The sequence below is a fragment of the Zalophus californianus genome, chromosome 9 (genome assembly GCF_009762305.2).
Source record: "Zalophus californianus isolate mZalCal1 chromosome 9, mZalCal1.pri.v2, whole genome shotgun sequence".
NCBI lineage: Eukaryota > Metazoa > Chordata > Mammalia > Carnivora > Otariidae > Zalophus > Zalophus californianus.
This window is the reverse complement of record NC_045603.1, coordinates 110,008,870-110,034,682: the sequence shown is the minus strand read 5'-3', so window position 1 is coordinate 110,034,682 and position 25,813 is coordinate 110,008,870. Positions and strand designations below refer to the sequence as shown.

The 25,813-nt window shown below is 36.6% G+C and overlaps 2 protein-coding genes across 3 annotated transcripts in view; one reads left to right on the top strand and one right to left on the bottom strand.

Annotated features, from left to right (window-relative positions):
* Positions 1-13,421, top strand: part of CCDC7 (coiled-coil domain containing 7) — a 481,360-nt gene extending 467,939 nt beyond the window's left edge. Inside the window, exon 35 of the mRNA XM_035729112.1 lies at positions 12,785-13,421. Within this exon, the coding sequence (XP_035585005.1) occupies positions 12,785-12,801 (17 nt within the window). The 3' untranslated portion in view covers positions 12,802-13,421. The remainder of the gene's footprint in view (positions 1-12,784) is intronic.
* The window catches only part of ITGB1 (integrin subunit beta 1), a 44,981-nt gene continuing 26,920 nt past the window's right edge, over positions 7,753-25,813 (bottom strand). The window contains exons 7-17 of one of the 2 annotated variants that reach the window (XM_027592312.2): positions 24,415-24,570; positions 23,600-23,695; positions 23,204-23,293; positions 21,399-21,539; positions 21,034-21,233; positions 18,982-19,220; positions 18,537-18,759; positions 17,676-17,908; positions 15,296-15,462; positions 14,272-14,352; positions 7,753-8,955 (exon numbers count right to left, since the gene is read on the bottom strand). In XM_027592312.2, the coding sequence (XP_027448113.1) occupies positions 14,278-14,352; positions 15,296-15,462; positions 17,676-17,908; positions 18,537-18,759; positions 18,982-19,220; positions 21,034-21,233; positions 21,399-21,539; positions 23,204-23,293; positions 23,600-23,695; positions 24,415-24,570 (1,620 nt within the window). In that variant the 3' untranslated portion in view covers positions 7,753-8,955; positions 14,272-14,277. The remainder of the gene's footprint in view (positions 8,956-14,271; positions 14,353-15,295; positions 15,463-17,675; positions 17,909-18,536; positions 18,760-18,981; positions 19,221-21,033; positions 21,234-21,398; positions 21,540-23,203; positions 23,294-23,599; positions 23,696-24,414; positions 24,571-25,813) is intronic. The other variant, XM_027592313.2, reaches the window with a different exon arrangement.

Here is a 25,813-nt window from a genome sequence, read left to right as displayed (position 1 = left end):
ATGTGGTATATATACACAATGGAATATTATGCAGCCATCAAAAGGAATGAGAGCTTGCCATTTGCAACAACGTGGATGGAACTGGAGGGTGTTATGCAGAGTGAAATAAGTCAATCAGAGAAAGACATGTATCACATGACCTCACCGATATAAGGAATTCTTAATCTCGGGAAACAAACTGAGGGTAGCTGGAGTAGGGGTAGTGTGGGAGGGATGGGGTGGCTGGATGATAGACATTGGGGAGGGTATGTGCTATGGTGAGCGCTGTGAATTGTGCAAGACTGTTGAATCACAGATCTGTACCTCTGAAGGAAATAATGCAATATATGTTAAGAAAAAAAAAGAAGAAGAAGATAGCAGGAGGGGAAGAATGAAGGGGAGTAAATCGGAGGGGGAGACGAACCATGAGAGAAGATGGACTCTGAAAAACAAACTGAGGGTTCTAGAGGGGAGGGGGGTGGGGGATGGGTTACCCTGGTGATGGGTATTAAAGAGGGCACGTTCTGTGTGGAGCACTGGGTGTTATGCACAAACAATGAATCATGGAACACTACATCAACAACTAATGATGTAATGTATGGTGATTAACATAACACTAAAAAATTTAAAGTAAAAAGAATGGTTAAAGTGAGAAATTTTATGTGTATTTTACTACAGTTAAAATTTTTAAGAAAAAAATAAATTGAAAATGAATTATAGATCTAAACATAAAAGTGGAACAACTATAAAACATGTAAAACAGAACAAAAAAAATCTTCATAATCTTAGGGTAGGGCAAAAATTTCTTACAACTCAAGAAACACTGTATATAGAATTTTACAAATATAATAAACTAGACTTCATCAAAATATGACTTCTGATCTTTGAAAGACACCACTACAAGAAAAAAAAAAGGCAACCCAAAGACTGAAGAAAATGTGTAATACATATATCTAACACAGAATTTCTTTTTTTTTTTTAAAGATTTTATTTCATTTGAGAGAGAAATGAAAGAGAGCACATGAGAGGGGAGAGGGTCAGAGGAAGAAGCAGACTCTCTGCTGAGCAGGGAGCCCAATGCGGGACTCGATCCTGGAACTCCGGGATCATGACCTGAGCCAAAGGAAGTCGCAACCAACTGACCCACCCAGGCGCCCTGTAACACAGAATTTCTTCCCAGGATATATAAAGAAGTATTATAATTCATAATAAGAAGCAACCAATTCAATTTAAAAATGGGCAGAAGAGTGTAAGAGAAGAAAAAGAGAGTAGAAGATGAAGACATTTTCAAGCAAAAAGGGAAAGACCTGCACTATATAAGAAATGTTAGGGAAGTTATTTAGGAAGAAGGAATATAATACCAAACACAAATTTTCATATCCACAAAAAAATTCAAAGAACTTAAAAAACATATCAATAGTTTTAGGCTCAGCCAAAGCACTAGTAAGAGGGAAAGTTATACAATTAAATGCTTATATTAGCAGGGAAAGAGGTCTGAAGTCAATGACATAAGTTTCTAACTTAAGAAAATAGTAAAATAAGAACAAATTAAACCCAAGGCAAGGTAAAGGACTGAAACAATAAAGAGTAGAAATCAATGAATTGAAAGCAAAAATACAAGGGCACCTGGGTGATTCAGTTGGTTAAGCGGCTGCCTTCGGCTCAGATCATGATCCCAGGGTCCTGGGATCAAGCCCAGCCGTTAGCCTCCCTGCTCAGTGGGGAGTCTGCTTCTCCCTCTCCCTCTGCCCCTCCTTCCGCCCTGGCTCATACTCTTTCTCTCTCTCTCTCAAATAAATAAAATCCTTACAAAATAACATTGAAAGCTAGTATCCATATTTGAAAACACCAGTAAAATCAATAAAACTCTAGTTAGACTGAGAAGACAAAAATCTATTAAGATTAGGACTGAAAAAGTGGACAGCTCTACATGTCCCACAAATAATACAAGTAATCAGAAATCTTACAAACTACTATATGTCAATAAATTTAACAAATTAGATGAAGTGAACAATGCCTTAAAAACAAGCTACCAAAGATCATGCAAGAAATAATAGATAATCTGAATTGTCCTATCTCTATTAAAGAAACTGAATTCAGAGGAAAGAATTTCTCCCAAAGAAAACTCCAGGCACAGATCGCTTCAATGATAAATTCTAATAAACATTTAAGGAAAAAAATAATACCAATTCTCCACAAACTTTTCCAAAAATTAATAGAAGAGGGAGGTATATTTGGTAATTGTTTAATGAAACAAAAATTATACTAATACCAAACCCATGTACATTATAAGAAAACTACAGTCCAGTATCTCCTCATGAACACTGACACAAAAATCCTGCACAAAATATTAGCAAATTGAATCCAACAATATATAGAAAATGTAATACATTATAACCAAAAGTGGATTTTTGCCAAAAATGCAAGGATGGTCAAATATCTGAAAATCAATCATAGTAAATCACCATTCAATTAAGTAAGAAAAGCAATACAAGCATCTCAATAGATTTAGGGGAAAAACTGTGACAAAATTCAATATGCATTATGATTTAAAAAAAAAATTCAGCAAACTAGGATGGAAAGGAACTTCCTCCACCTGATAAATGGCATCTACAAAATACATATACATAACCTCATCACTAGTGAAAGAGGAAATGTCTTCCTTTTCTGTTAGGAACATACCAGTCCTACTCAAAATTATACTAGAAGTCCTTGCCACTGCAGTAAGGCAAGGAAAAAAGTGAAAAGTAGATGATTGGGAAGAAATAAGCCTGCTTATATTCATAGACCACATAGTGTAAACATAGAAATTCCCAGAGAATATATAAAAAGCTACAGAATAAATGAGATTAACAAAGTCATAGAAGAAAAGATCAATATTTTAAAGCACGATCTGTGTTCTATATCCTAGCAAAAAACCCCTGGAAACTGACATTTAAAAATAGTACCATTTATAGAAGAACTAAAAAAATTTTAAAACATGGGCTTAAATCTTTAAAAATATGTGGAATTTATGATGTGTGCATGCTGAGAATTATAAAACACAGATAAAAGAAATCCAAGATGATGTAAATTAATGGAGATATATCACGACCATGAAAAAAAATACTCAAAGTTAAGATTTCAATTCTCCCCAAACTAATCTATAGATTTAGCCATCCCATTTAAAACCATGTCAAGACTTCTGTAGAAATTTTCAATTTCTTTGCAATGGCAAAGGAACTGGAAAAACAAAGCAATTTTGAAAAAGAATGGAATTGTAGGACACGTTTTATCTGATTTTAGGTTTTACTATAATATGCTACAGTAATAAAAACTGTGGTATTGATGAAAAAGCAGAAACAGATTACTAGAGCAGAATGGAAAATCAAGAAATGCTTCCTCATATACTTGTTCAATTGATTTTTCTACAAAAATGCAAAGGCAATTAAATGGAGAATGAATTACTTTTTCAACAAATAGTGCTGGAAATATCAATGTACATATGCAAAAAAAATTAAAAATTTAAATTGCATCTAGATTCCAAAAAATAATTTCCAACTCATAAATATAAAAGCTAAAACCAAAAAAGTAAAACATAGAAAAAAGCCTTTTATTTTTTTGTTTTCCCATTTAAGCATAGATTTCTTGAATTATTTTATAAGTTGACAAACTGACTTCATAAATTTTTAACTTTATAAAAGTTAATAATTTAGACCTCAAAAAATTTTAAATTCATCTTCCCAATAATTCTGTTTCAAGTCAAGAGTCCAGATTTAAAACAAATCAAATGAGACAGTTTTCAGCACTGGGCATTCCTGAGAGATGGAGAATAAAAGAAGTGATCTCTATAATCGTCTCAAGTTAGTCTTTAAAGCCTTGCCAAGACATGACTCAGGGAAGGTGCACCAGGGCAGAGGTTGGCAGACTCCCTGGAGCTGAGCTTCCAAGGACAGCAAGCAGGCTAGAAGATGCAGGGCAGAGTGAAAGAGCACATCTGCTGACGGTCCCCATAAGTATTCAGGACAGGACTGACAACTGTGTTTGTGTGAGGAAACCAAGGTTGAAGAAGTATCTACCCAAAATGGTTAGAGGCTTGCAAATAGCCAGGAGTAATGACTATTCCTACCAGATTGGAAAACCTTGTTTTCCAATTCCAAAAGCACTGTGAGAGTACCCAGAAGGATCTTTCTTCACTAAATGAAGGCTAACGAAGCTCTGGATTAAACACTCTTCTGATTCTTTTTGTTGTGTGGGCCCCAGCCTGTGATATTGATGCTTTTGGCTAGGAATGCCCGAGGCACGCTCCCAGCCCCACAGAACTCCTAGTGAGCCCCTGCAGACATGTTCCCCACTAGGGCCAATGTTGTGGCTGGACAGGCCATTGTGGTTCTTATTACGAGGCCAGGATACATGTAAGCAAGAAACCATTACGGATCTTGAAGAAACAAGATTTCTTACAGCTCTCAGTGGGTACATGGCCTGCCCAAGGGTCACAGAGCGAGGTCGGGTAAAGAGAAAGAGAGAAAGCACAGCAGCTTGGGTCTCTGCCTTCATTAGGGACTGGGAGGGATGTGTCTCAAGTTTTCTGCATTCACTCTTTATTGGCCAATCTAAAAGCACGGGAGTGGGGAGCTGTGGCTCAGGAAGTGCGAAGTGGGGTCCCCTGAGCAGTTATCTAGGTTCCCCAGGACTCTCTGAGAGAGGGATCTTCATGGGTGGGGGCGACCTAACTCCTTATCTGGTTGTTTAGCTAGCAGCAAAACCACTTGGGTTGTTTCTGCCTTTTGGCCATTGTGAATAATGCTGCAATGAATACTGGCATACAAGCATCTGAGTGACTGCTTTCCATTCTGGGTATTAACTTAGAATTGCTGGATCTTATGGTAATTTTATGGTTAGCTTTTTCAGAAACCGCCAATCTATTTTCCATAGCTGTTGCACCATTTTACATTCCTACTGGCAAAGCACAAGGTTTCTAAATTCTCCACATCCTCACCAACACTTGTAGTTTTCCACTTTTTAAAATTATTGCCATCCTAGTAGGTGTGAACTGATATTTAACTGTGGCTTTAATTTGCATTCCTCTGTTGTAAATCTTTTGATGTGCTTGTTGACCATTTGTTTCTTCTTTGGAGAAATGTTTATTCAAGTCCTTTGTCCATTTTTAATTCAGTTGTCTTTCTGTTGAGTTGTAATTCTTTATATATCACCCCTTATCAGATACACAGTTTATAAATATTTTCTCCCATTCTGTAGGTTTTATTGTTACTTCCTTTTTAAGTAGGCTCCACACCCAACATGGGGCTTGAATTCACAACCCTGACATCAAGAGTTGGATGCTCTACCAACTGAGCCTCTCACAGACCTAGTAAATCTAGGGATAAGACAGAAACATCAAGTACAGAAAAGCTTGAGGATCTGAAAGTAGAGCTGGAATGGGGACGTTGAGACAATACATTTTAAATGGTTGCTGAGAGGCCACTTAGCTATTGAAGGAGACCCGGATGCTGATTATCTTCCAGGAATAATCTTGGTCAGTAAGCAATATTAATATAACATTGCTGTAAGTAAAGTCAACAACATATCAAATACTACACATAATATGAAGGCAACTCTGTCTTCTATAAATTATTACAATAAAGTAATGGATTAAATAATGAAATTTAAATATTCTGAATAGTGTTTCCACTCACAGAGATTCATAATTAACTCTGCTTAATATACCAGTCTATTTTAGAATTAGTCCTAATAATAAACCGAGTAAGTAGAAAGTCCAATAACATTATATGAAATGTCACTAGTAACCTTTTATGGAAACTCTATACCCTTGAAAAACTCATAGATCTTAATATAGTTAAAATCCAATGAACACTTGGAGATATAACAGAAGGAAATGAACATAAGGACTGTATCAGTGGGCTTAAGAGAGTATTTGTCTCATGAGTCATCCTAGCATTTTTGTGCCCCAGAGGTTCTAGTTGGAAGACATGTCACCCACACAGTGGTAGAGGCTTAATGGGTTCTTTAATCTTGATCTAATCCAGCCCCCAAATCTGCTCCTACTGATCCATCTGATCAGTCAAAAGCCACTTTTACCTATCCCTAAATTCTAAGAATCCTAGAACGTGAGAGATATTCTAAAGAGCCAGTCTCTTTATAGGCTCAAGAAGGGTCCTGGAGACACTATCTCTGAACTCCTTTGAGTATATTAGATCAGAAACATCCAAGTCTTCAAGGAGACAGGCAATAAACGAAAGACAAATGGCCTCTAGTCAAGGTTGTCCCTCAAATTCTAGTAGGCAACAGAAGGAAAAAGGGCCAACTTCAGGTTAAAATAGTTGACCATGATGACTTTTTAAAGTAGTCGATGACCTGCTCCTGCAGCTCTAGATCTTATCTGGGCATCTTGAATCAACTAAATTCATAAAGTTGTATGTTGCAGAAAGTAAGAAAACTTCGTAAAATGTGAGAGTTACTGCAACAAATGCCACTACTGACAATGGACATTCACCAAAGAATTCATGAATGATACTTACATTTTGTTAATTTTCATAATGGAGTTTGAATGAAAAAAAAAACAACTTTTAACCGTCTTTTTACTTTCAGGACACTTATTTTTTGGAAAGTGTTCTATTGGAGGTCAAAATATACTGTCACTAGGAAAATAAATATTTTAGTGACAAAGTTATATGTGGTGGCTTCAATCAAAGCTAATTTCCCATCTCTTAGATTGTATTTTGGAATTGCCAGTTTTAAGCCTAAAATTATTCAAATGTCAATGCTCTTATAGTCAGTATGAGAAATAAACTCAACACAATTCCTCCAGCTTCCAAATAAAAGGATTTCTATCTTTGTAAGTTGTAATATAAAATCTAAAAATTCACCATATTTCAGCCTCAAGGACATATATGTCAGGAAAAAAATACGTATATATAGAACAGTGACTTTGTTCCTATATTAAAAATGATTTAGTCGAAGCTAGGAAATACAATTAAGTGGAATAACTACAAAAGGGCACCAATTTTTAAAAATGGGAGGGTACTGCAAATGTAAAGTTGAAAGTTTTAACACAGTCCTCCCCCCAAATCTTTCTGACACTTGCTGTATGCTCTAGGAAGGATTATACATCTTCTAATATGCTTTACACAAGTATATTTTATAGGTGTACATACTTTCTAACAAATAAACCAAAGCCAAATGAAAATAAAATTTTCTTAGAAAAGTAACATGGGTGCCTATGGTGCAGTCGGTTGAGGGTCCCACTCTCGGTTTCAGCTCAGGTTGGGATCTCAGAGTCGTGGGATTGAGCCCCATGCTTACCGAGGAGTCTGCTTGAGATTCTCTCCCCCTCCACCCCTCCCGCTCTGCTCTCTCTCTCCCTCAAATAAATAAATAAATAAATAAATAAATAAATAAATAAATAAATAAATTTTTAAAAAGTTAACTATCCTGTCTGGATCTTAAATGACAATTTCCAGCTTCTAGTTACCAGTTCAAAGATCTTCACAGAGTTAATGCTGCCTGATGGAGGGATGAAAGCTATCTCCTGTCGCGTGGTGCAGGGAGGGAGGGGCCTGGAGGAGGACTGAGGATTTATCCAGTATTATTTAAAGAGCCCAAAGACAGTCTGAAAAATCTCTCTGATCCTACCACTGTCCTTGTGTCCATGGGACATCTTCTTTTCTTTTTTAAGAAAAGTGAAATACCTATTAACCAGAAATATTTTTTGTCAGCCTAGGCTATAAATAAATGTCATGCACAGAAATTGACAAAACAGCAAAAACAACCAACTTACATATTTTAGGCATATTTATTTAATAAATAACTTCAGTAAACAGCATGTAAAAAGTGAACTGTTAAAATTAAAAGGCACTTAACACAAGAATGTGACTAGGATGAAACAAAACGGGCAAACGGGGAGAAGAGAATATACAGTGGTCTGTCACAGCGCAGGATGGACGGGGGACGTGCGTGAGGGCTGAGGACTCCACATGTTCGCTAAAAAGGCAAATTTACAGCTGAAATGTCAAAGAAAAGTACTGGTAAAAAAAAGTCTTACCCCCAATTGCAAACAAACACATTAAATGATTAGAAGAGGTGATAAAAAGCACCAGGCTTTAAACAAAATACAATGAATAAAATAAATTCACTCAAAGGTCCTCAACTCAGCAAATATTATGTAAATTAAGGCCATTATGTAAATGATGCTAAATTTAAGGACTTTTTTGCAGAAAATTTCCCGATCCTTTTATCCAAGGCTTGAATTTCTAAAGAGAAGGCAGAGTTACCAAGATTAAGTAACTCTTAAAATGGCACACAGGTTTTAAAGCTATGTTTTCCCTTCCTAACTCTCTTTTTCCCATGGCCTCCCGTAGATCAAATAATTCAAAAACTATCTTACACCAGTAATTCCCAATATACTCAATCTTTCAGATATGTCATCAGTCTTGTCTAATAGGCAAAGAGCAAAATAAATTTAAAACAATCCTAAACTAGCTACATAGGACATTTACTTGGATTCTGTAAAACTAAAACCTGACATATCTGTAAAGCTAAAGATCAATTTTAATACTTAAGAGAAACTCTCAGCATACTCGTTACTTTAACTACTGCCCTTTCAATGATTCTAGAAATATCACTCAATCCCCAGTAAGAGCCTGATTTCAATAGTCCAGGAGGAAAAGGTCAAAAAGGCACAAGGTGACCTTAGCTGACGAGGATAACCATCCTGTCTCAAGTTTTTTGTCAGTCCCTGGCATTGATTATAACATTATTTTCAAAACAATAAAAAAATTTTTAAATTATACATATTGTACATTTTCAAAAACTGCACACGAGAGAACATGGTGATATTGCCCTAAAGCTACCTTACTGTGACTATGAAAATTACTACTCTGCATTCACTGTGGTCAATCTGCACAGCAGCGCTCATTTTCCCTCGTACTTCGGATTGACAACTGTTGTCACGGCACTCTTATAAATCGGATTTTCACCCTAAAAAAGAAAGTGAGAAAAATTATCACTCTACTAAAATCACATAGTATTACTTTATAAGACAATACTGAAAACGAATGGTCATTTTCAGAAGTTGTTTCCATTCCTATCTGTCTGGACACAGATTCAATTTTTTAAAAAGGCATTCATAAAAGCTTACACAGAAATGAAACATGAAAGCTTCGCTCTTCAAGTCGAAAGGCAGCCCTGTAATCTGGCATGATTTCATTCCTGAGTCCTCCCTACATGGCAGGATTAAGAATGTCCTCCACAGCAGAGAATGTGCAGTTATGGCTTCTCTCCTTTCAACCTGTTTGGAATGCCTATCCTAAAGAAGAATTAACCCTCCTGCCATTAACTGCCTGATTCTTAGCCCTTTTTGTGGTTAAGAAGGTTCTTGATAATTAATGGGAATCCTTTACTATCATCTCTGTGAGGGAAGCATTCTCCTGAGGCTCCTCCACCACAGAAGTTGTTGATACAGAGTCTGGGATAAGGTTGTCACAGGATTGCTGAGGGCACTGTGCCTCCATGAGTTGTCACATTGCCAAATTTGCTTAGAATGTTAACAAAAATAATACCATTCTTATGAAATAATCATTATTCTTTGATATCATACTGGTAAATGTTTTACTTTTATTTTATTTAGTAAAGAGTACTGAAATCAAGCCCAGCAAATGACTCCAAGCCACAAATAAACACAAGAGCTCTTTCAAGATCCAAAAATGTACAGGCACTGATGTTTTAAGCAGGCAAACAACATACAATCCCACACTACCGTTTTCTTAAAAAAAAAATCTTTAATGCTAAGTGATACATTTAAATATCTACTATAGCATTTTCTTTCTCCTATCCTTATAAACTGAAAGTAGGCTTAAAAGCCAACTGAGAAGTACAGCCAAATAATCCTCTATCAGAGGAAATTACAGTGAGCACAAATCAAATGTTAAGTAAAAACTTAAGATATTAAGTTTTTAGGCAAAAATTAAGACTTTGAAATGCTGTTTGGTTTTATATGGTACCATTGAACCATTTGTGGTGATTTTTAAAAATATTTATAGAAAGCATCTAAACAGTCATTTCTGTTTTTAAATTTTATTTACACTTCACTGCAGATTATATTTAGATATGGCTTTTATCGCCACAATTTTTGCCCTCTAGGAGAGTACAGTCTGGTGGACGACAAACATGCAAATAACTTAAGGTACTCTGATACAGTACAAAATAGAACTATGTACACAATACGGGAGCAGTAAAAGAAAAAGGGACTTTGAGAAGATTAGGGGTATTTTCACAAAGAAACTGACTATAGATAAAATATTAAAAGATAAATAGAAACACATGCAAAGTCAAAGTTCATATGCAACATCAAGGTCTAGGGAAAAGAATTTCTATATTTGTGTAGAAATATATACAGTTTAGAAGTTTTTAAGAGTGTATGTGTGAGTGTGAGTGTATGTTGTGAGGTGTGAGCAAGGGAGAGGAAACGAGGAAGAAGGCAGTGGCAAATCCTGAAGGTCCCGTATGCCATGCTAGAAAGAATGAATTCTACCCCGTAGACGGGAAGTCACTGAGGGAAAGTACAGCGTGTAAAGCTGGGTGTTCCTGAAACACGCCAAATAAACCACTACAACTTCAGCTCAGCAGCCGGTCTGAATTCCTATTAAGACAGGACAGTATGCCCGGCGCCTGGGTGGCTCAGATGGTAAAGCGTCTGCCTTCGGCTCAGGTCATGATCCCAGGGTCCTGGGATCGAGTCCCGCATCGGGCTCCTTGCTCCGCAGGGAGTCTGCTTCTCCCTCTCCCTCTGCCTCTCCCCCTGCTTGTTCTCTCTTGGTCTCTCTCACAAATGAATAAATAAAATCTTTAAAAAAAAAAAAAAAAAAAAGACAGGACAATATGCCTTAGCCTGGCCCCAACCTCACCCACAATCTACAACTCGACCAGTCATTTCAGAAACACGGAACTCAGGATCCCTGAGAGACAAACATTATGTAATCTGGATGATAAAAAAACACACAGGATATCAATTTCTTATCTCTTATCCAACTGAAGCGAATACATTACTATACAGACATTACAGCAGACATTTCATAATGGAGACAGGAAACTGGATCCTGGCAACTACATTCTTAGCAAGTTATACAGCACAAGTAAGTTATACTCTTTATTTCCATCTTCCTATTCAGCGTATGAAGCTAGAACTAGATTCTTCCAAATATACTGAGAAAACAAATCACCATTTTTCTTTAAAACAATACATTAGATCAATCTTTCATACCTGAGAATTATAAGGGAGGTAAACGCATGCACAAAACCAAAACAAACAAACAAAAAACCCCCAAAAAACAAAAACCCACAAAACAAAACAAAACAATACCCAAATTATCGATGAGTCCAAAGTACATAAGGCAGAAACTTACCTCTGGAGAAAAGTCTGCCTTTTTATATACACAAACATTTATATATTTATTCTTACATCCAAACAAAAGTTTAACATGCAAAGTTAGAGGTAAAATTAAACTATGTGTGTTATGCATCATTTTAAATGGAGGTAAACTAAAATAAACCAGATTAGTTTCCATTGTTCAGAGTGCAACCCCACCCCTATCTTGAGAAAAAAAAAATCAAAAGCATATTTAAATCAAGAGAACAGGGTTATATTCAGAAGTGAAGTCCTCTGTACTCAGGAAGTGCTCACACTGGAATGACTGACAGTGGTGGCTACAGAATCATCTCTGTAATATAACATATTTGATATACAATACACAACTGTGAGAGATTAGGAATCCACATTTAAATCTGCGTAACAGCAGGGAGGATAGACAATTTTTTAATCCACTTTAAAATTATACAGTTGATAATTTGATTTTTTAAATGTACCTACATCATAGTCTTATGCAGTAATTACAATGCCTGCTCACTGTCTGAAATATGTTAATGACATAATTCATTGACTGGCAAACCCTGGTCCCATATCAGAAAAGTGTTTCAAAAGCCATAATTTATTTTCATGTCTTAATGCTCATTAATTTCTAGTGTTTATTTCTACTTTAATTTTTCATGAGAAAACATCTCAGAAAAACCTGTCGCCATTAATTTGCCTGGATTTCACTAATTAATAATAAAATTTTAACCAAACTTTTACTTCTTGAGTTATCCAAAAGGCTTATTTTGGCTGAAGAAGTAAAATTTTAGCCAAAAATTAATGATATAACATTAAGTTTCACTATTATCGATAATTTCCTTCAAACTACAATTTAATGTGTAGTAAAGGTGGAAATTACACCTTTTAATAGGATACACAGAAATTTATCTCATTTGAGAAGTAAACATATGGACTTCTCAATATTTGACTGTTTTTGACCTACCAAAAAAAAGAAAAAAGGAAGAAGAAAGAAAAAATTGAGCAAATCAGTTGCCTTCTAAAAATACTCTGTGGAAAGGATTAGGAAAGAGAAGAACACACCGAGTCTAGACTAATACAAAAATATACCAGCCTGCCCATATATGAATGTGACTGCAATCTTCTGCCATCAAATTTAATTTTGCCATTGCAAAGGTCTTAAAATCTGCTGAGAAATAAGAGAAAAATCTGACAAGCAATGGTTTCTGTTATTGGGCCTTCCTACATCTTAAAAATACTAAGCATTCCTGTATTTTACGTACACTCTCAGTAAATAAGCAAAAAAACAGTGTTGGTTTCTATGTCATAAAGTGGTATGTCTGTTACAATGTTTGTCCAATGCAGTAATGTTACTCTTAAGTTACTACAAATGTCAAAAAGCTGTAATTCTCTATAAAGAATGATCTACCTCTTCTGAACCAGGTAACAGAGTCTCCTGAAGATGAGTGACTGCTGCCTAGACACTGTAGAGGGTAAGAATACAGACCCTGGGGTCCAAACTGCCTGGGTCTGAATCCGAGCTCTTCCACTAACTAGTCATGTGTGAACCTGGTCAAGTTACCTAACCCTTCTGTGCCTCCGTTTTCTAATATGTGAAATAAAAAAAAAAGTCCTTGGGAAAGGAAAGAGGAATTCTAGATCACCAGCCAGGAGAATCTGCTCTTATTGTAACGTTTTAAATCAGTTTTAGGGACTTACATGATTATATTAAAATATACTAGAAGCATTTCACGAAAATTCAGATATAAGGAAATCCTGACCACTACTAATAAAAGAAAAAATAATAAATTTTCATTCAGGTAAAACGTACATTCACCAAAACAGATTATCCTATGTAATCAGTGAATAGGAAAAGCAAGCCTTATTGCAACCTTGAAATTTTCAACTAAATTTTTATTTAGAACTGTAAATAGGACTTTCTCTTTAAAGTCTATGTTGTCTTTTTTAAAAAAAAAGTTCAGGGGCGCCTGGGTGGCTCAGATGGTTAAGCATCTGCCTTCAGCTCAGGTTGTGATCCCGGGGTCCTGGGATGGAGCCCCACGTCCAGCTCCTGGCTCAGCAGGGAGCCTGCTTCTTCCTCTCCCTCTGCCTCTTGCCCTGCTCATGCTCTTTCTATCTCTGTGTCTCGAATGAATAAATAAAATCTTTAAAAAAAATAAAATAAAATAAAATATATAAAAAAGTTCAATGTTAGGTTTGAATATTAGAATCATTCAATAACCAGAAAAAAAATATGTAAATAAAAGGTCTTCTGATTTTTAATGGAATTTCATTCAGCTTAAGAACTAAAGAATCTCCAAATAGTTCTACCACCAATAACAATGTTACCGTAGCTGCATATCATACAAATGTTTCAGCAGGTTACATTTATTTTTGTTTTGCAATTTAGATTTCACTTTTACTTTTCACTATTTCACCCTGAAATCTACATATGGTGATTTATATGTAAGGACAATGCCATCCAAAGCACAGAAGTGTAGTGAGGATTATAAGTGACAGGCTGATACCACAAAATGCAGTTCCTTAGCCAGACACCCACACCCACACCACAGAGGTTATTAATGGCTCCCTGTTAAAGACGTGACAACTAAGCTCTGAACAGCGAAGCGGCTCGGTGCCGCTGAAGGCCTGGGATCTTACCCGAGGTCTGTCTGACCACAAAGCACGTCCCCGTCCTCTTCTTACCTCAACCCAGCTGCGGCCCCTGGACCATGAAGCTTGTTGTAAAGCCCTTTGAAACACTAACTCTAAATTAACACACACACCAAAAAAAGCCACAATATAGCCATATAAATAAAGCCAGACTTTAAAAAAAAAAAAAAAACAGCAGTAGTGATAAAGCACACTCAGTGCAGTAAAAAGGAATAAAAGTTCACATGCAGAGACAGAAAATGAAAGAAAATACGAACGGCAACTTAGAGACCAGCTTTACGTCCATAGTTTGGATTCTTGAAATTATTAATAGGACTCTTGTAAATCGGATTTTCTTGCTAAAGTAAAAGAAACAGTTTCTAATGATTTCATCAGAAAAAAAATTGACATGTATAGTGTTTTAACCACCACAAGAGAATTTTCACTATTTTATAAATTTCACTTTTACACTTCTGAATATTATTAAAAAAAAAAAAAAAACCCAAACTGCAGTAAAATGCAAATGACTAAAATTCATTTATAATTTAAAATTACCTAAGACTGCCTTCTTGTGTCAAAAGATAAATACATGAAGGCCAACATTTGGCCACCCCACCCTCGGACTTCATATTTCAAAGCACATTCCATGCTAGTACATTTCACTCACTTTCAGGTTTTAAAAAATTTTACAAAGTTTATTGAGTTATAATTTGCAGAAAGTTAAATATACCCCTTTTAAGTACAGAGTTGTATATACATACCCACAATCAAGATCATCCCAAGAGGATCCCTCATGCCCTCTCCCCCCCACTCCAGCCTCTGGAAACCACTGATTTCGTTCTGCCCCTATAGTTCTGCCTTTTCCAGAATGTCATATAAGTGGAATCGTATAATATGTAGCCTTTTGAGTCTGGCTGTTTTCAATTAAGGTTCTTCTTTGGAAAAAAAGGAGAGACAGAGAGAAACCTTCCACTGAATATCTTGCTACACAGATAACATTATTTAGAATTCTATTTTACATGAGATGAAAAGGCAGAAGAGCAGATTTAAGATCAAAATTAGGAAATAAAAACACTGACCACAGTATCCAGAAGATACTTTCTTATGTTTTGTTTTAATGGGATATATTTAAGATGTTTTCTGTTTTTCACTAAATGCAAGTTCTCTGAGTGATGAACTTCTGGGGAAATAAAATACTTAAAGAGGACTTTAATAATCAGTTTTAGAGTTAACAGACAAAGTCTTAGAAGTGTTACATTTACTTTGTAAACCTCCTTACGTTTTAGATGTTCTGCAACTTACCGTATCCCATTTGGCATTCATTTTTTCCTTTTCGAATTTGGCAAATTCCCTTCTGTCATGAATTATCATTAAAAGCTTCCAAATCAGCAGCAATGCAAGGCCAATAAGAACAATTCCAGCAACCACGCCAGCTACAATTGGAATGATGTCTGGACCGGTGGGGCACTCTGTAAAGTAAAAAGGAAAGAATGAGCACACAAGGGATGATATTTGCGAAGTAGGGCCACAACTACAAAGACCTGGTTAGTCTCTTATCAAAAACATACAGGAGTAAAAACCCAAGATAAGTCAATGAAAAGAATTCCAAAGAAACTATAAAAAAGATACTAGAACTATTGTTGACATTGCTGCTATAAACTGAGATGCCCTTCAACAGACGAATGGATAAAGAAGATGTGGTCCATATATACAATAGAATATTACTCAGCCATCCGAAAGGATGAATACCCAAGTTTTACATCCACATGGATGGGACTGGAGGAGATGATGCTAAGTGAAATAAGTCAAGCAGAGAAAGACAATTATCATACGGTTTCACTTATTTGTGGCACATAAGGAATAGCAGGGAGGACATTAGGAGAAGGAAGGGAAAAATGAAGGGGGGGAAATCAGAGGGGAGATGATCCATGAGAGACTATGGACTCCGAGAAACAAACTGAGGGTTCTAGAGGGGAGGGGAGTGGGAGATGGGTTAGCCTGGTGATGGGTATTAAAGAGGGCACATTCTGCGTGGAGCACTGGGTGTTATACACAAACAGTGAATCATGGAACACTACATCAAAAACTAATGATGTACTGTATGGTGACTAACATAACATAATAAAAAAAATTATGAAAAGAAAGATACTAGAACTAACAACTGACTGGCCACAGGATACATGATCAATAAACAAAAATCATATGTATTTCTATATATTGTATAGAAGTTATTTCTACATATTGGAAATTGAAATTTAGAAAATAACATCTTCTACAACAGCATCGAAAATCATGAAATACTTATGTATACATCCAACAAAATATGTGCAAGATTTGCATGTGAAAAATTACTAAGCACTGATAAAATCAAACTAAATCAAAGAAGACCTGAATAAGTAATGTTAAGACGTCAGTTCTCCCCCAATTTGATCTACATAAACTCAATGCTATCCCAACCAAAATCCTGGCAGTTTTGTAGATATCAGCAAGTTAATTCTACAATGTACAAGGAAGGCAGAGAACTAGGAAAGTGTTTCAAAAACACTTTGGAAAAGAACAAAGTTGGATATCTCACATTACCAGATTACAAGACTAGCTATAAAGTAACAGTAATTGAGATAGTGTGGTATATTGGCTAAAGGTCGGATGCACAGATTAATGGAGCAGAATAAAGAATTAGAAATAGGCCAACATACATAAGATCATCTGATTTTTCAACAAAGGTAGAGAAGGGTCAGTCTTTCCAACAAATGGTACAAGAAATATTAGACATCCACATGCAAAAAACTGAATCTCACTCCATATACTAAGATTAACTCAAAATGGGTTATAGACCTAAATGGAAAACCAGAAACTATAAACCTTCTAGAAGAAAACACAGGAGAAAAATCCTTATGAGCCTGACTTAGGCAAGGAGTGCTAGATATAATAGTAAAAGCAAGATCCATAAAGAAAAACTTGGCAAATTGTAGTTCATCAAAATTAAAGCTTCTGGTCTTTTAAAAAACACTAGTAAAAAGGAGAAAAGATAAGGAAGCATTACTGGTAAACAATATTTGCCAAACACATATCTAGAAATGCAAAACAATACAGTTTGGCTATTTTTACAATGTTAAACATATGCTCACCATATGCCCCCAAATCCATCCCTACTATACATCCAAAAGAAATGAAAACTTACATTCCCACAAAAACCTGTACACAAATGTAGACAATTTCAAAGGATATACAAAAATGTGCCTATAAAAATCAAAATAAAAAATGTTTCATCTTCTGAGCTGAACAAATTCACATTTTATAATATCCTTTAGCAAATTATCTTTCCCGGTAGTACCCAAACCTAAATCAAGCTCAAACTTAAGCATCATCAATAATGATCTAAGTCCTAGTGCGTTCTGGTTAAGTGTCAGGCCGTACGCTGAGGGTTTTATGTGGATTCACGCATTTACTCTTCAAACTCTCCACTCATAACCCTTAAGACTTGCTTTCTCTTTTCCTTATCTCTTATATAGTTAACAATCCTATTTTAAAGCTTTGAGATTAAAAATGCCCTAACTTGAACCTACAGTAATCCAGCTGGAGGTCATTACTGCGTGTTAGGGAAAATGCCAAGAGGCCTAAGGTAGTAGGAGAAAGAAGACAAAAGAAAATGAAAAGAATTTTGAAATGATCCGATTTTTACCTGGAGTCTCTACAACATGAACAATGGCCTCATTGTTCCCATTCACTGAATATGTGAAATAGAACCAGCAATCGTCAACATCCTTCTCCTTACAATGGGACAGGGGATCAACCTGGCCTGGTTGTGGTAATTTGTCCCGATTTTCAACCTTGGTGATGTTGAAATGTGAACATTCCTGTGCGCATGTGTCTTTCTTTTCTCCTTTATTGAAGGCTCTGCACTGAACACACTCTCTGTGAAAATACAAATTATATTAAAAATTTATTTAAAATTTAAAATAAATATTTGCTTAAAAACTATTTCGTGTGAATAAATGGAGAGGCATAGGACACTTCTAGACGGAAAAACTAAATATAAAGATGCTAGTTTCCCCAGTGAAATTATATAGTACAGTTCAAACTAAAATCCAAGAAGAGAAATAAAAAAGTAGTAAAATAAAACTAGCCTTATCCAGACATTATAAATACGTAACACAAAACCAAAATGATTTAAACAATGTGTTGTTGATACAACAGTTCTTCAAAAGGCAAAAACCTTCAATTTGCTTAGTTTAGTCAAGAGACGGTAATTAAACAACTGGTAATACTAATTCACAAAGGTTACCACGTGGATTTAATCACATAGCCAGTTCAGACCAAAACGACGGCCCCAGCTGCTCTCCTATGACACACTTAAGTATCGTGTGACAAACGCCAGCGACTGAGAAAGGATTTTTAAGACTCAGAGTGGGCCACCGTGTGTCAGATACTCTATATCCAGGGTGACTGAATATCGGTGCTGTTCTGGTTCGAGCACTAATACCACACCGTCAGGCCAACAGACAGCCCTGCCAACTGTTTCCAGCCCCTCGGAAATACCTACTTGTGTTCTGCACAGACACCGAGGCAGGTCTGACACATCTCACAGGTCGGCCCTTGGAACTTGGGGTCAGTGCACTTACAGGCGCCGCACTCGCACACGCCCCGGCCGTTACAGATCTGTCCGTTCGTGGCCAGGCACGAAGTCGTGTCCAGAGAACAGTCACAGGCACTGCCAGTGTAGTTGGGGTTGCACTCGCACACACGACACTTGCACACGCCATTTCCTGGGATGAAAAATACCATTTCTCGTAACAATGGTAAAGACATCCGACCCGGCACTGACTCAGAAGGCAAAATAAGCAGCAGTGTGGGAGAACACGTAGCTAAGGATGGACTGACCCCTCAGTGCTGCCCTTTTTCCATCTATTCACCAAGCAAACTCCTAACGGTTTTTACTGTATGCGACAGAATCACATTTGAGAACCATTTTCAGACCCCTTTCTCACCTCCACAGATTAAGCCATTGGATCTATCGCAGTTGAAATTATCACACTCGCAGAATTTGCCAGAATAAATTTCATTTGTATTATCCCTCTTCCTACAAACACACTGTCCACAGACACACTCTCCATTGTTACTACAGATCTCCGAACTGTTTTCTTTCCTGCAGTAAGCATCCATATCCTCACTGTTTACTTCATCTGTGCTACATTCGCAATGTCTACCAACACGTCCCTCGTTGCACCTGAAGAAAGAATCCAAAATTTCAATCACATAAAATAAAAATAATTTAAAATAACAAGTCATATTGTGAGAAAGACTGGGAGAGGAAATAGGACTAAGAACAGTATCTTCAAAATACAGCTATATTACATGGGAGTGTTCGCACCACACATCACAGACAAAAGTGGACATAAGTGTACAAAAGTGTACATAAGTGTTGAAAAGTGTTCATATGGAAATACACATGCGTGTGTGCACCGGCCAAGTTTATATGGAATATAGGCAAGAGCCTAGGGAAAAAAAATCTGTCTTCAGGAAAATAACCATTTTGATCAAGATAAAAATATCTAGCAGTGAAAACATTTGGAAATACTGGATCAACTTACTTTAAAAGAGTATATTAGTTCTGTTCTCAAATGATATGCTATTATATTTGGTATTACAGATGAAGCATCTCTAAATTTAAAGCAATGGTCCAACTGTTAATCTAAAAAAAAAGTACACTAAACACACCCCAAAAAGTGCAGAAAAGTTAAGAAAAACATATTCAGCATATCATTTAAAAATATAACATACTATTTAAAAATAGGTATATCCTATGGGTCCAGACTTCTCAGACACACTGTAGTTTTAGAACACCCAAGGCTTATAGACACTGGAAATACTCTAATTCTGTATCTGGTGAATATGTAAAGGGAAGAAAGGCAAAAATTTTTTTTAAAAGATGTATTTAATTATTTGAGAGAGAGAGAGAGAGCATGCGCCCACACCAGCAAGCTGTGGGAGGGGCAGAGAGAGAGGGAGAAAGAGAAAGAATCCTTAAGCAGACTCCCCACTGAGTATGGATCCAACGCCCGTGGGGCTCAATCCCACAACCCTGAGATCATGACCAGAGCTGAAATCAAGAGCCAGTCGCTTAACCAACGGAGCCATCCAGGCGTCCCAGGAAGACAAAATACTTTTAAGATCTTTTCAGTTAATGAATTTTACTAAAAACAGATCTACATGACTCAATCAGGATACATACAACATAAATAAGTAAAATATAACATTTAAATTGTTATTTAGAATAGACAACTAGTAACTGATGGTGAAATCCAGCCATTTATTTTTCTCATGATTAAAAACCCTTCAAAGCCTACTCCTTTGGGGCTGACATTTAGATCAAAATATTCTCCCCTTCCTCCTGTCTTTCAAGGAGAAAGCTATGTTCAGAGTATATTCAATTTTAATTTTTAATTAAAAGGTAACCACCACAATGTAAAAAAATTTTAAATCATTCGATTACAGTTTTAAGTAGATTCTATGTTCAGAAAATACCGTTTTCTTTTTACTTTCACAAAATATATTTTTTTAAGAAATTATTCCAACAATGCAGAAGTACATGCACGAGGTGAACACCCTTTATTGCTTCCTAGTTCCATTTCCAAGATAAAACCATTATAAGTTTGATATACCTTCCTAAAACGCTTTTCTGTAAATGTATTTTATATAAGCTTTCTTAGCTCTAGAAAATTCAGGTTGCTATTATTTGAGGGAAAAACCCAAAGGCTACCTTAACAATTTGTTTAATATATGTCTTAGATGACTATAAAACCTTTTATTTCAAAGAACATCTCTTAAGCAAAAAAAAAAAAAAAAAAAAAAAGGCAGGGAAGAACTTTCTGTAAATACCACACAAGATCATCAAATTGATCTCGTGGTGAGCAACAGCGGTTGGAACAAAGAATTTACTTACTCTAAATAGATTTTTTTCTGGATTTCCCAAAAGAGCCTGCCCAGAACTTTCTAAACCTAATATACCTCTCTGTCATGCTCCAACAACCTCAGCTCACCTGCAAGCTCCACACTCGAATGTCCCATTTCCTTCATGACACTTTGGACTGCTAGGGATGCCTTCACTTTGGCATTCACATTCACAGATGAACTGAAGAATAACTTCTACTTCTTCAGTAAAGCCCAGAGGCTTAATTTTAATGGTTTCAGAATTCTTATTTGGACATTTATTTGAAGTTATGCTAATTTCAAATTGAACCTTGAAGGAAAAAAACAATTAAATTAACAACTAGCTAAGCAATTTAAATCTGCTAAAAAGTATTTCCAAACGCTCCTCATTTCTTTTACTGTTTCTCAAATTATAAACTAAATTTGCTTATAAGCAATTTTTTTATTTTCTTCATAAAATGCTTATATAACATACCTCATCTCCAATGGAAATGTTGGAACATTTTCTTCCATTCTCCCCTGTTCCGTTCACCCCATTCTTACAGTAAGATTTGTAATTTATTGTTACTCCTTCTGGCAATTTGCTGTTTTCCAAAATGACTTCTGAGGAAAGGGACTAAAAGAAAGACTAATCACACACAGGAAAGGCAAACAAAATGCTATTATAAAGTACACCAAATGCATAAAACCAATGGGTAAAATGAACTATTAAGCAAACAGTTATTATTTAAATACCAAATTCTGAGTGACCAGAAAACACAGACCCCAGAGAAACAGACTCAAATTAAAATTCTTCAAAATACTGCACATGATTAAAAAGATGGGGCACCTGGGTGGCTCAGTCGGTTAAAGGGGCTGCCTTCGGCTCAAGTCATGATCCCAGGGTCCTGGGACTAAGCCCCACATCAGACTCCCTGCTCCTCAGGGAGTGTGCTTGTCCCTCTCCCTCTCCCCTCACCCATGCTTGTGCTCTCTCTCTCTCTCACTCAAATAAATAAAATCTTTAAAAAAAAAAAGAGTATTTGTGCTTGCAGAAAAGGCCTGATATTAAATATGAGGAGTCCTAAGAACTCAGAACAAACATTTTCTGTCCTCACTAGCAATATGGCTCTCCTCTGGCCCAGCCAACTAAGGACTCAGGTAAACAACTGACTATATAGTCCGGGAACAAATCTGCTTAGGAGCCATTGTAGACCAGGCCAAAAAAAAAAAAAAAAAAAAAGCCCCCCACACACAAAAAAACAAAAAACAAACAAAAAAAACCCAACAACAAACAAACCCAAAACCGCAAGTACAAAGGAATCAAAGCCAGTGCATTTTTTTTAGAATATCAGATCGCTTGAGACAACTTGGTAGCAATGGGGCAATGTGAAACAGGCTCAGTGGCAAGCTGTCTCTTGTTCACACACCTACATGCATGCAATTTAGGAAAATATTACAGTGTCCTGTTAGGGTGGAGAACTATAGGGAGACACGGAACACCTGGGAGTCTTGAAAATCTCTGTAATACAAAACCTCTCTGAGGAGGGTCTCTCTGAGTAGGGTCTTTCCAAAACATTTTGGGAAACCCTGGCATGAGGTAAAAAGTATCTAAAATTCCACCTGTGAAAAGGTTACCACAATGGTTACCATATTACAAATGTCTTCTGACTACTTAAAATGATTATTCACTAATGCTTAAAGAGCATCACCAAACGTACTCTGGATTAGAGCTCTAGACAATTCAAGTTCCTTCCATGTGCAGGGGGAAAAAAATCTTATAAATCTTTTTAAAACAGCTAAGTCATATATATATTTACATATGTACATGTTTTATGGCACATGTATACATGAGTGCCTGTGTATCTCTTGAGAATAGAAAACTACATCTCTGAATACATGGCAAGAGAAGAATTGGCAAAAAAGCTTTTCCAGAATAATTCATCAAAAGAGATAAATCTATAAAAGATACTGGGGCGGGGGGGAGACTGAGGTAATCTTGTAAGTCTAAATGTAAGTTATGTTTCACTTGTTTTCCAACAAGGAAACCTATTTAATGACATCAGACATTTAAAAACCTTCCCCACATGCCTTCATCATATTTTTGCTCTGTTTCGGTTACTTAAATAATTCTGCTTTTGTAAGAGAATATAAGAGGTTTTTCCTCCAGATACACAGAATATTAGTCTTACCTTGTCCTCTGGGTTGCTAAATTGTGTACAAAGGGAGATTTACTTTCTTTGGGCAAAGTACTCTCAACAGGGTATTGTCTAAAAGAGATCTTATTTAGAATGTACTTACGTTGTAGGCATCAATAATCAACTGAATTACGTTGCTGGAATTTGCAGATAATGTTCCTACTGCTGACTTAGGGATCAAATTTTTCAGTTCCTGAAGTTAAAAGATAAAACATGTGAGATACAAATACTATTCATTCAACCAATTAGCATTGACTGAGTACATAAAATACTTAAGTACAAGCACCCTAGCCATTTCCTAAATAACTTGAGTCAAACCTGAAAAAAACTTGTTTTATATGTGATTAAAAATTAATATAAATCACTACTGTAAAATCTAGTCTGTCTGGCTAGTAACTCTTTCCCATATTTCAATCAGACATATGATTTTGCTTCTAACGAGTAGACACGAAGGGTCTAGATACTGGTTCCTCTTTTTAGCCCATACGTATATATTTACCTTGTAAACAGGCTGAAATTCTTCTGTAACTGCAAAAATTGTCTGAATGTTATTTTCACTTAGTTTCTGGACAAGGTGAGCAATAGAAGGATAATCCTAAGAAATTAAATAAAATTTAGTATGTAATTACATCCAATGTATTCCAGTTTTTCAATACTTTTTGAAAATCATGATTTGCATATATAACTGGATTGCTTACACAAGACTGCTTGAAATAACACAAATAATTGCTGAAGTGGGAGGTGTGTACATGTGGGTCTCCAATCTTCTATTTTTCTATATCCATATATATTATCCATAATAAAAAGGTTTAAAAAGCAAGATCTATGTTTATTAAATGTTAGAACAATGAAATTAAAGAACTGCCAATAACTACAGGTTGTATCATAAATCACCAAAATTCACCCAAGTTTAGATTTCTTCTAGAACTTGAATAATTTGCCAATCTTTATTTTCAGTAAAAGCAGAGTGCCTACTTCCCAAAATCTTATATAAGTAAGATGAAGAGTATAGGACTATACAAAGTATCTGTTTAGAAGAAATTATGTGTGCAAGGGAGAGGAGACACAGAGATGGGCTGAAGCACGGAGTGAGTGTCCAAGAAGCTCCTTTCACCGACTGAGGTCCTTATCTCCGCAGAGGAAGCAAGCACAAAACCACATCTTCAGACACAGAAATACTAGCTTCCTTGCACATTAGGTTAGGGCCTGTACTTAAAATAACAAACCCACAAAGCAGGTACCCACAATACTCTTAGTATTAAACACCACAATTCCATGGGAATCCATTCACTATGTAAGGAATTCAGCACTTACGTAATAATGGCTCATTGTGTACACATCGTTTTCCAGGTGACACTGTCCATCATTTGGTAAAACAATGCCACCAAGTTTGCCGTCTCCAGCAAAGTGAAATCCAGCATCCGTGGAAAACACCAGCAGCCGTGTGACATTCCTCCAGCCAATCAAAGACTTGAAAAGAAAAAGATTTCAATTTATAAATACTATCCACCATCACTGTACATAAAGCCGTCACCCTCACATAGGCTCCCACCGCACTTTTCACCGCATTCTAGACCTTCTCTTTAGCTTGTCTTTTTGCAGTGCTAATACTCTTACTGATACCTACACAGAGCCCACAGCACAAGGCTCCCCGACCCTCCAGGAAAACTGAGTCTTGCCTGGTTGTCCATTTCTCACAGTATCTTTTAAAATCAATGTCTCCCTCCCCGAGTAGAGGGTAAGCTCACTCCATGTAGGGCAGGGACCACACATGGTTCTGCTCATCGTCATACCTCCAGGAGCACAGCACCGGGCACACAGCAGGTGTTCGGTGGGTAAATAAAACATCTCGGCCCGTACATCCGGACCTTACCCTATCGCTGCTGTCTTGTTGCCACCGATCCTTCCATCCTGCTCTCAGCTTCTAAGGTATATACCTCCTCTATCAAACCTCCACCTTAGGGGCCTTCTTTTTATAACTACAGAAGAAATTACATTCTCCAAAGACCTGCCCTGCTTAATTCCACCCAGTCTACCTCAAGGGTACTATTTATTTGTTCATGTTATTTTATTCTTCTCCTCATTCAACAAGTAGCAATAAAGGGGCACCCGGCTGGCTCGGTTGGTGGAACGCGTGTCTCTTGATCTAGGGGTTGTAAGCCCCACTTTGGGTGTTGAGATTACTTAAAAAATAAAATCTTAAAAAAACAGTAATAAAGTAGCAATAAAATCCTCTTCTCTCTATGGTAAATTTGTAATTTGTCTAAATTGACTCAACATATCCGTGTATCTCCCCATAAAACTGTAAACTCCTTGAAGGCAGGACTTGAGTGTGCTGACACCGGCCATCCAAGCACTAGTACCCTGCACCTAGAGAAGCAGGTGGGACAGTCACTCTCGGTCAGCAGGATAAACATGGAAAGACGGCAGTGGCCACGGGTGCTAGGGCTTGCTTTAATCCCACAAACCGAGGCACTGATGGAGGCAGCCCAGAGAATGTTCTCTCCACACTGAGCTGCTAACAGGATCATGAATCAATAGCTGCAAGAGAAGGGTGGCAGGCTAGACACTACCTGGGATATTAGTCTTTCTTCCCCTTTAAAAGCAGAGACTACCCTTAAATGACAACCACCCACCCCAGGGAGAAATCAAAAGTAACAATAATATAGAACTTAGTATTTGCTGAGAGCTTCCTGGCACTCTACATGCAGTA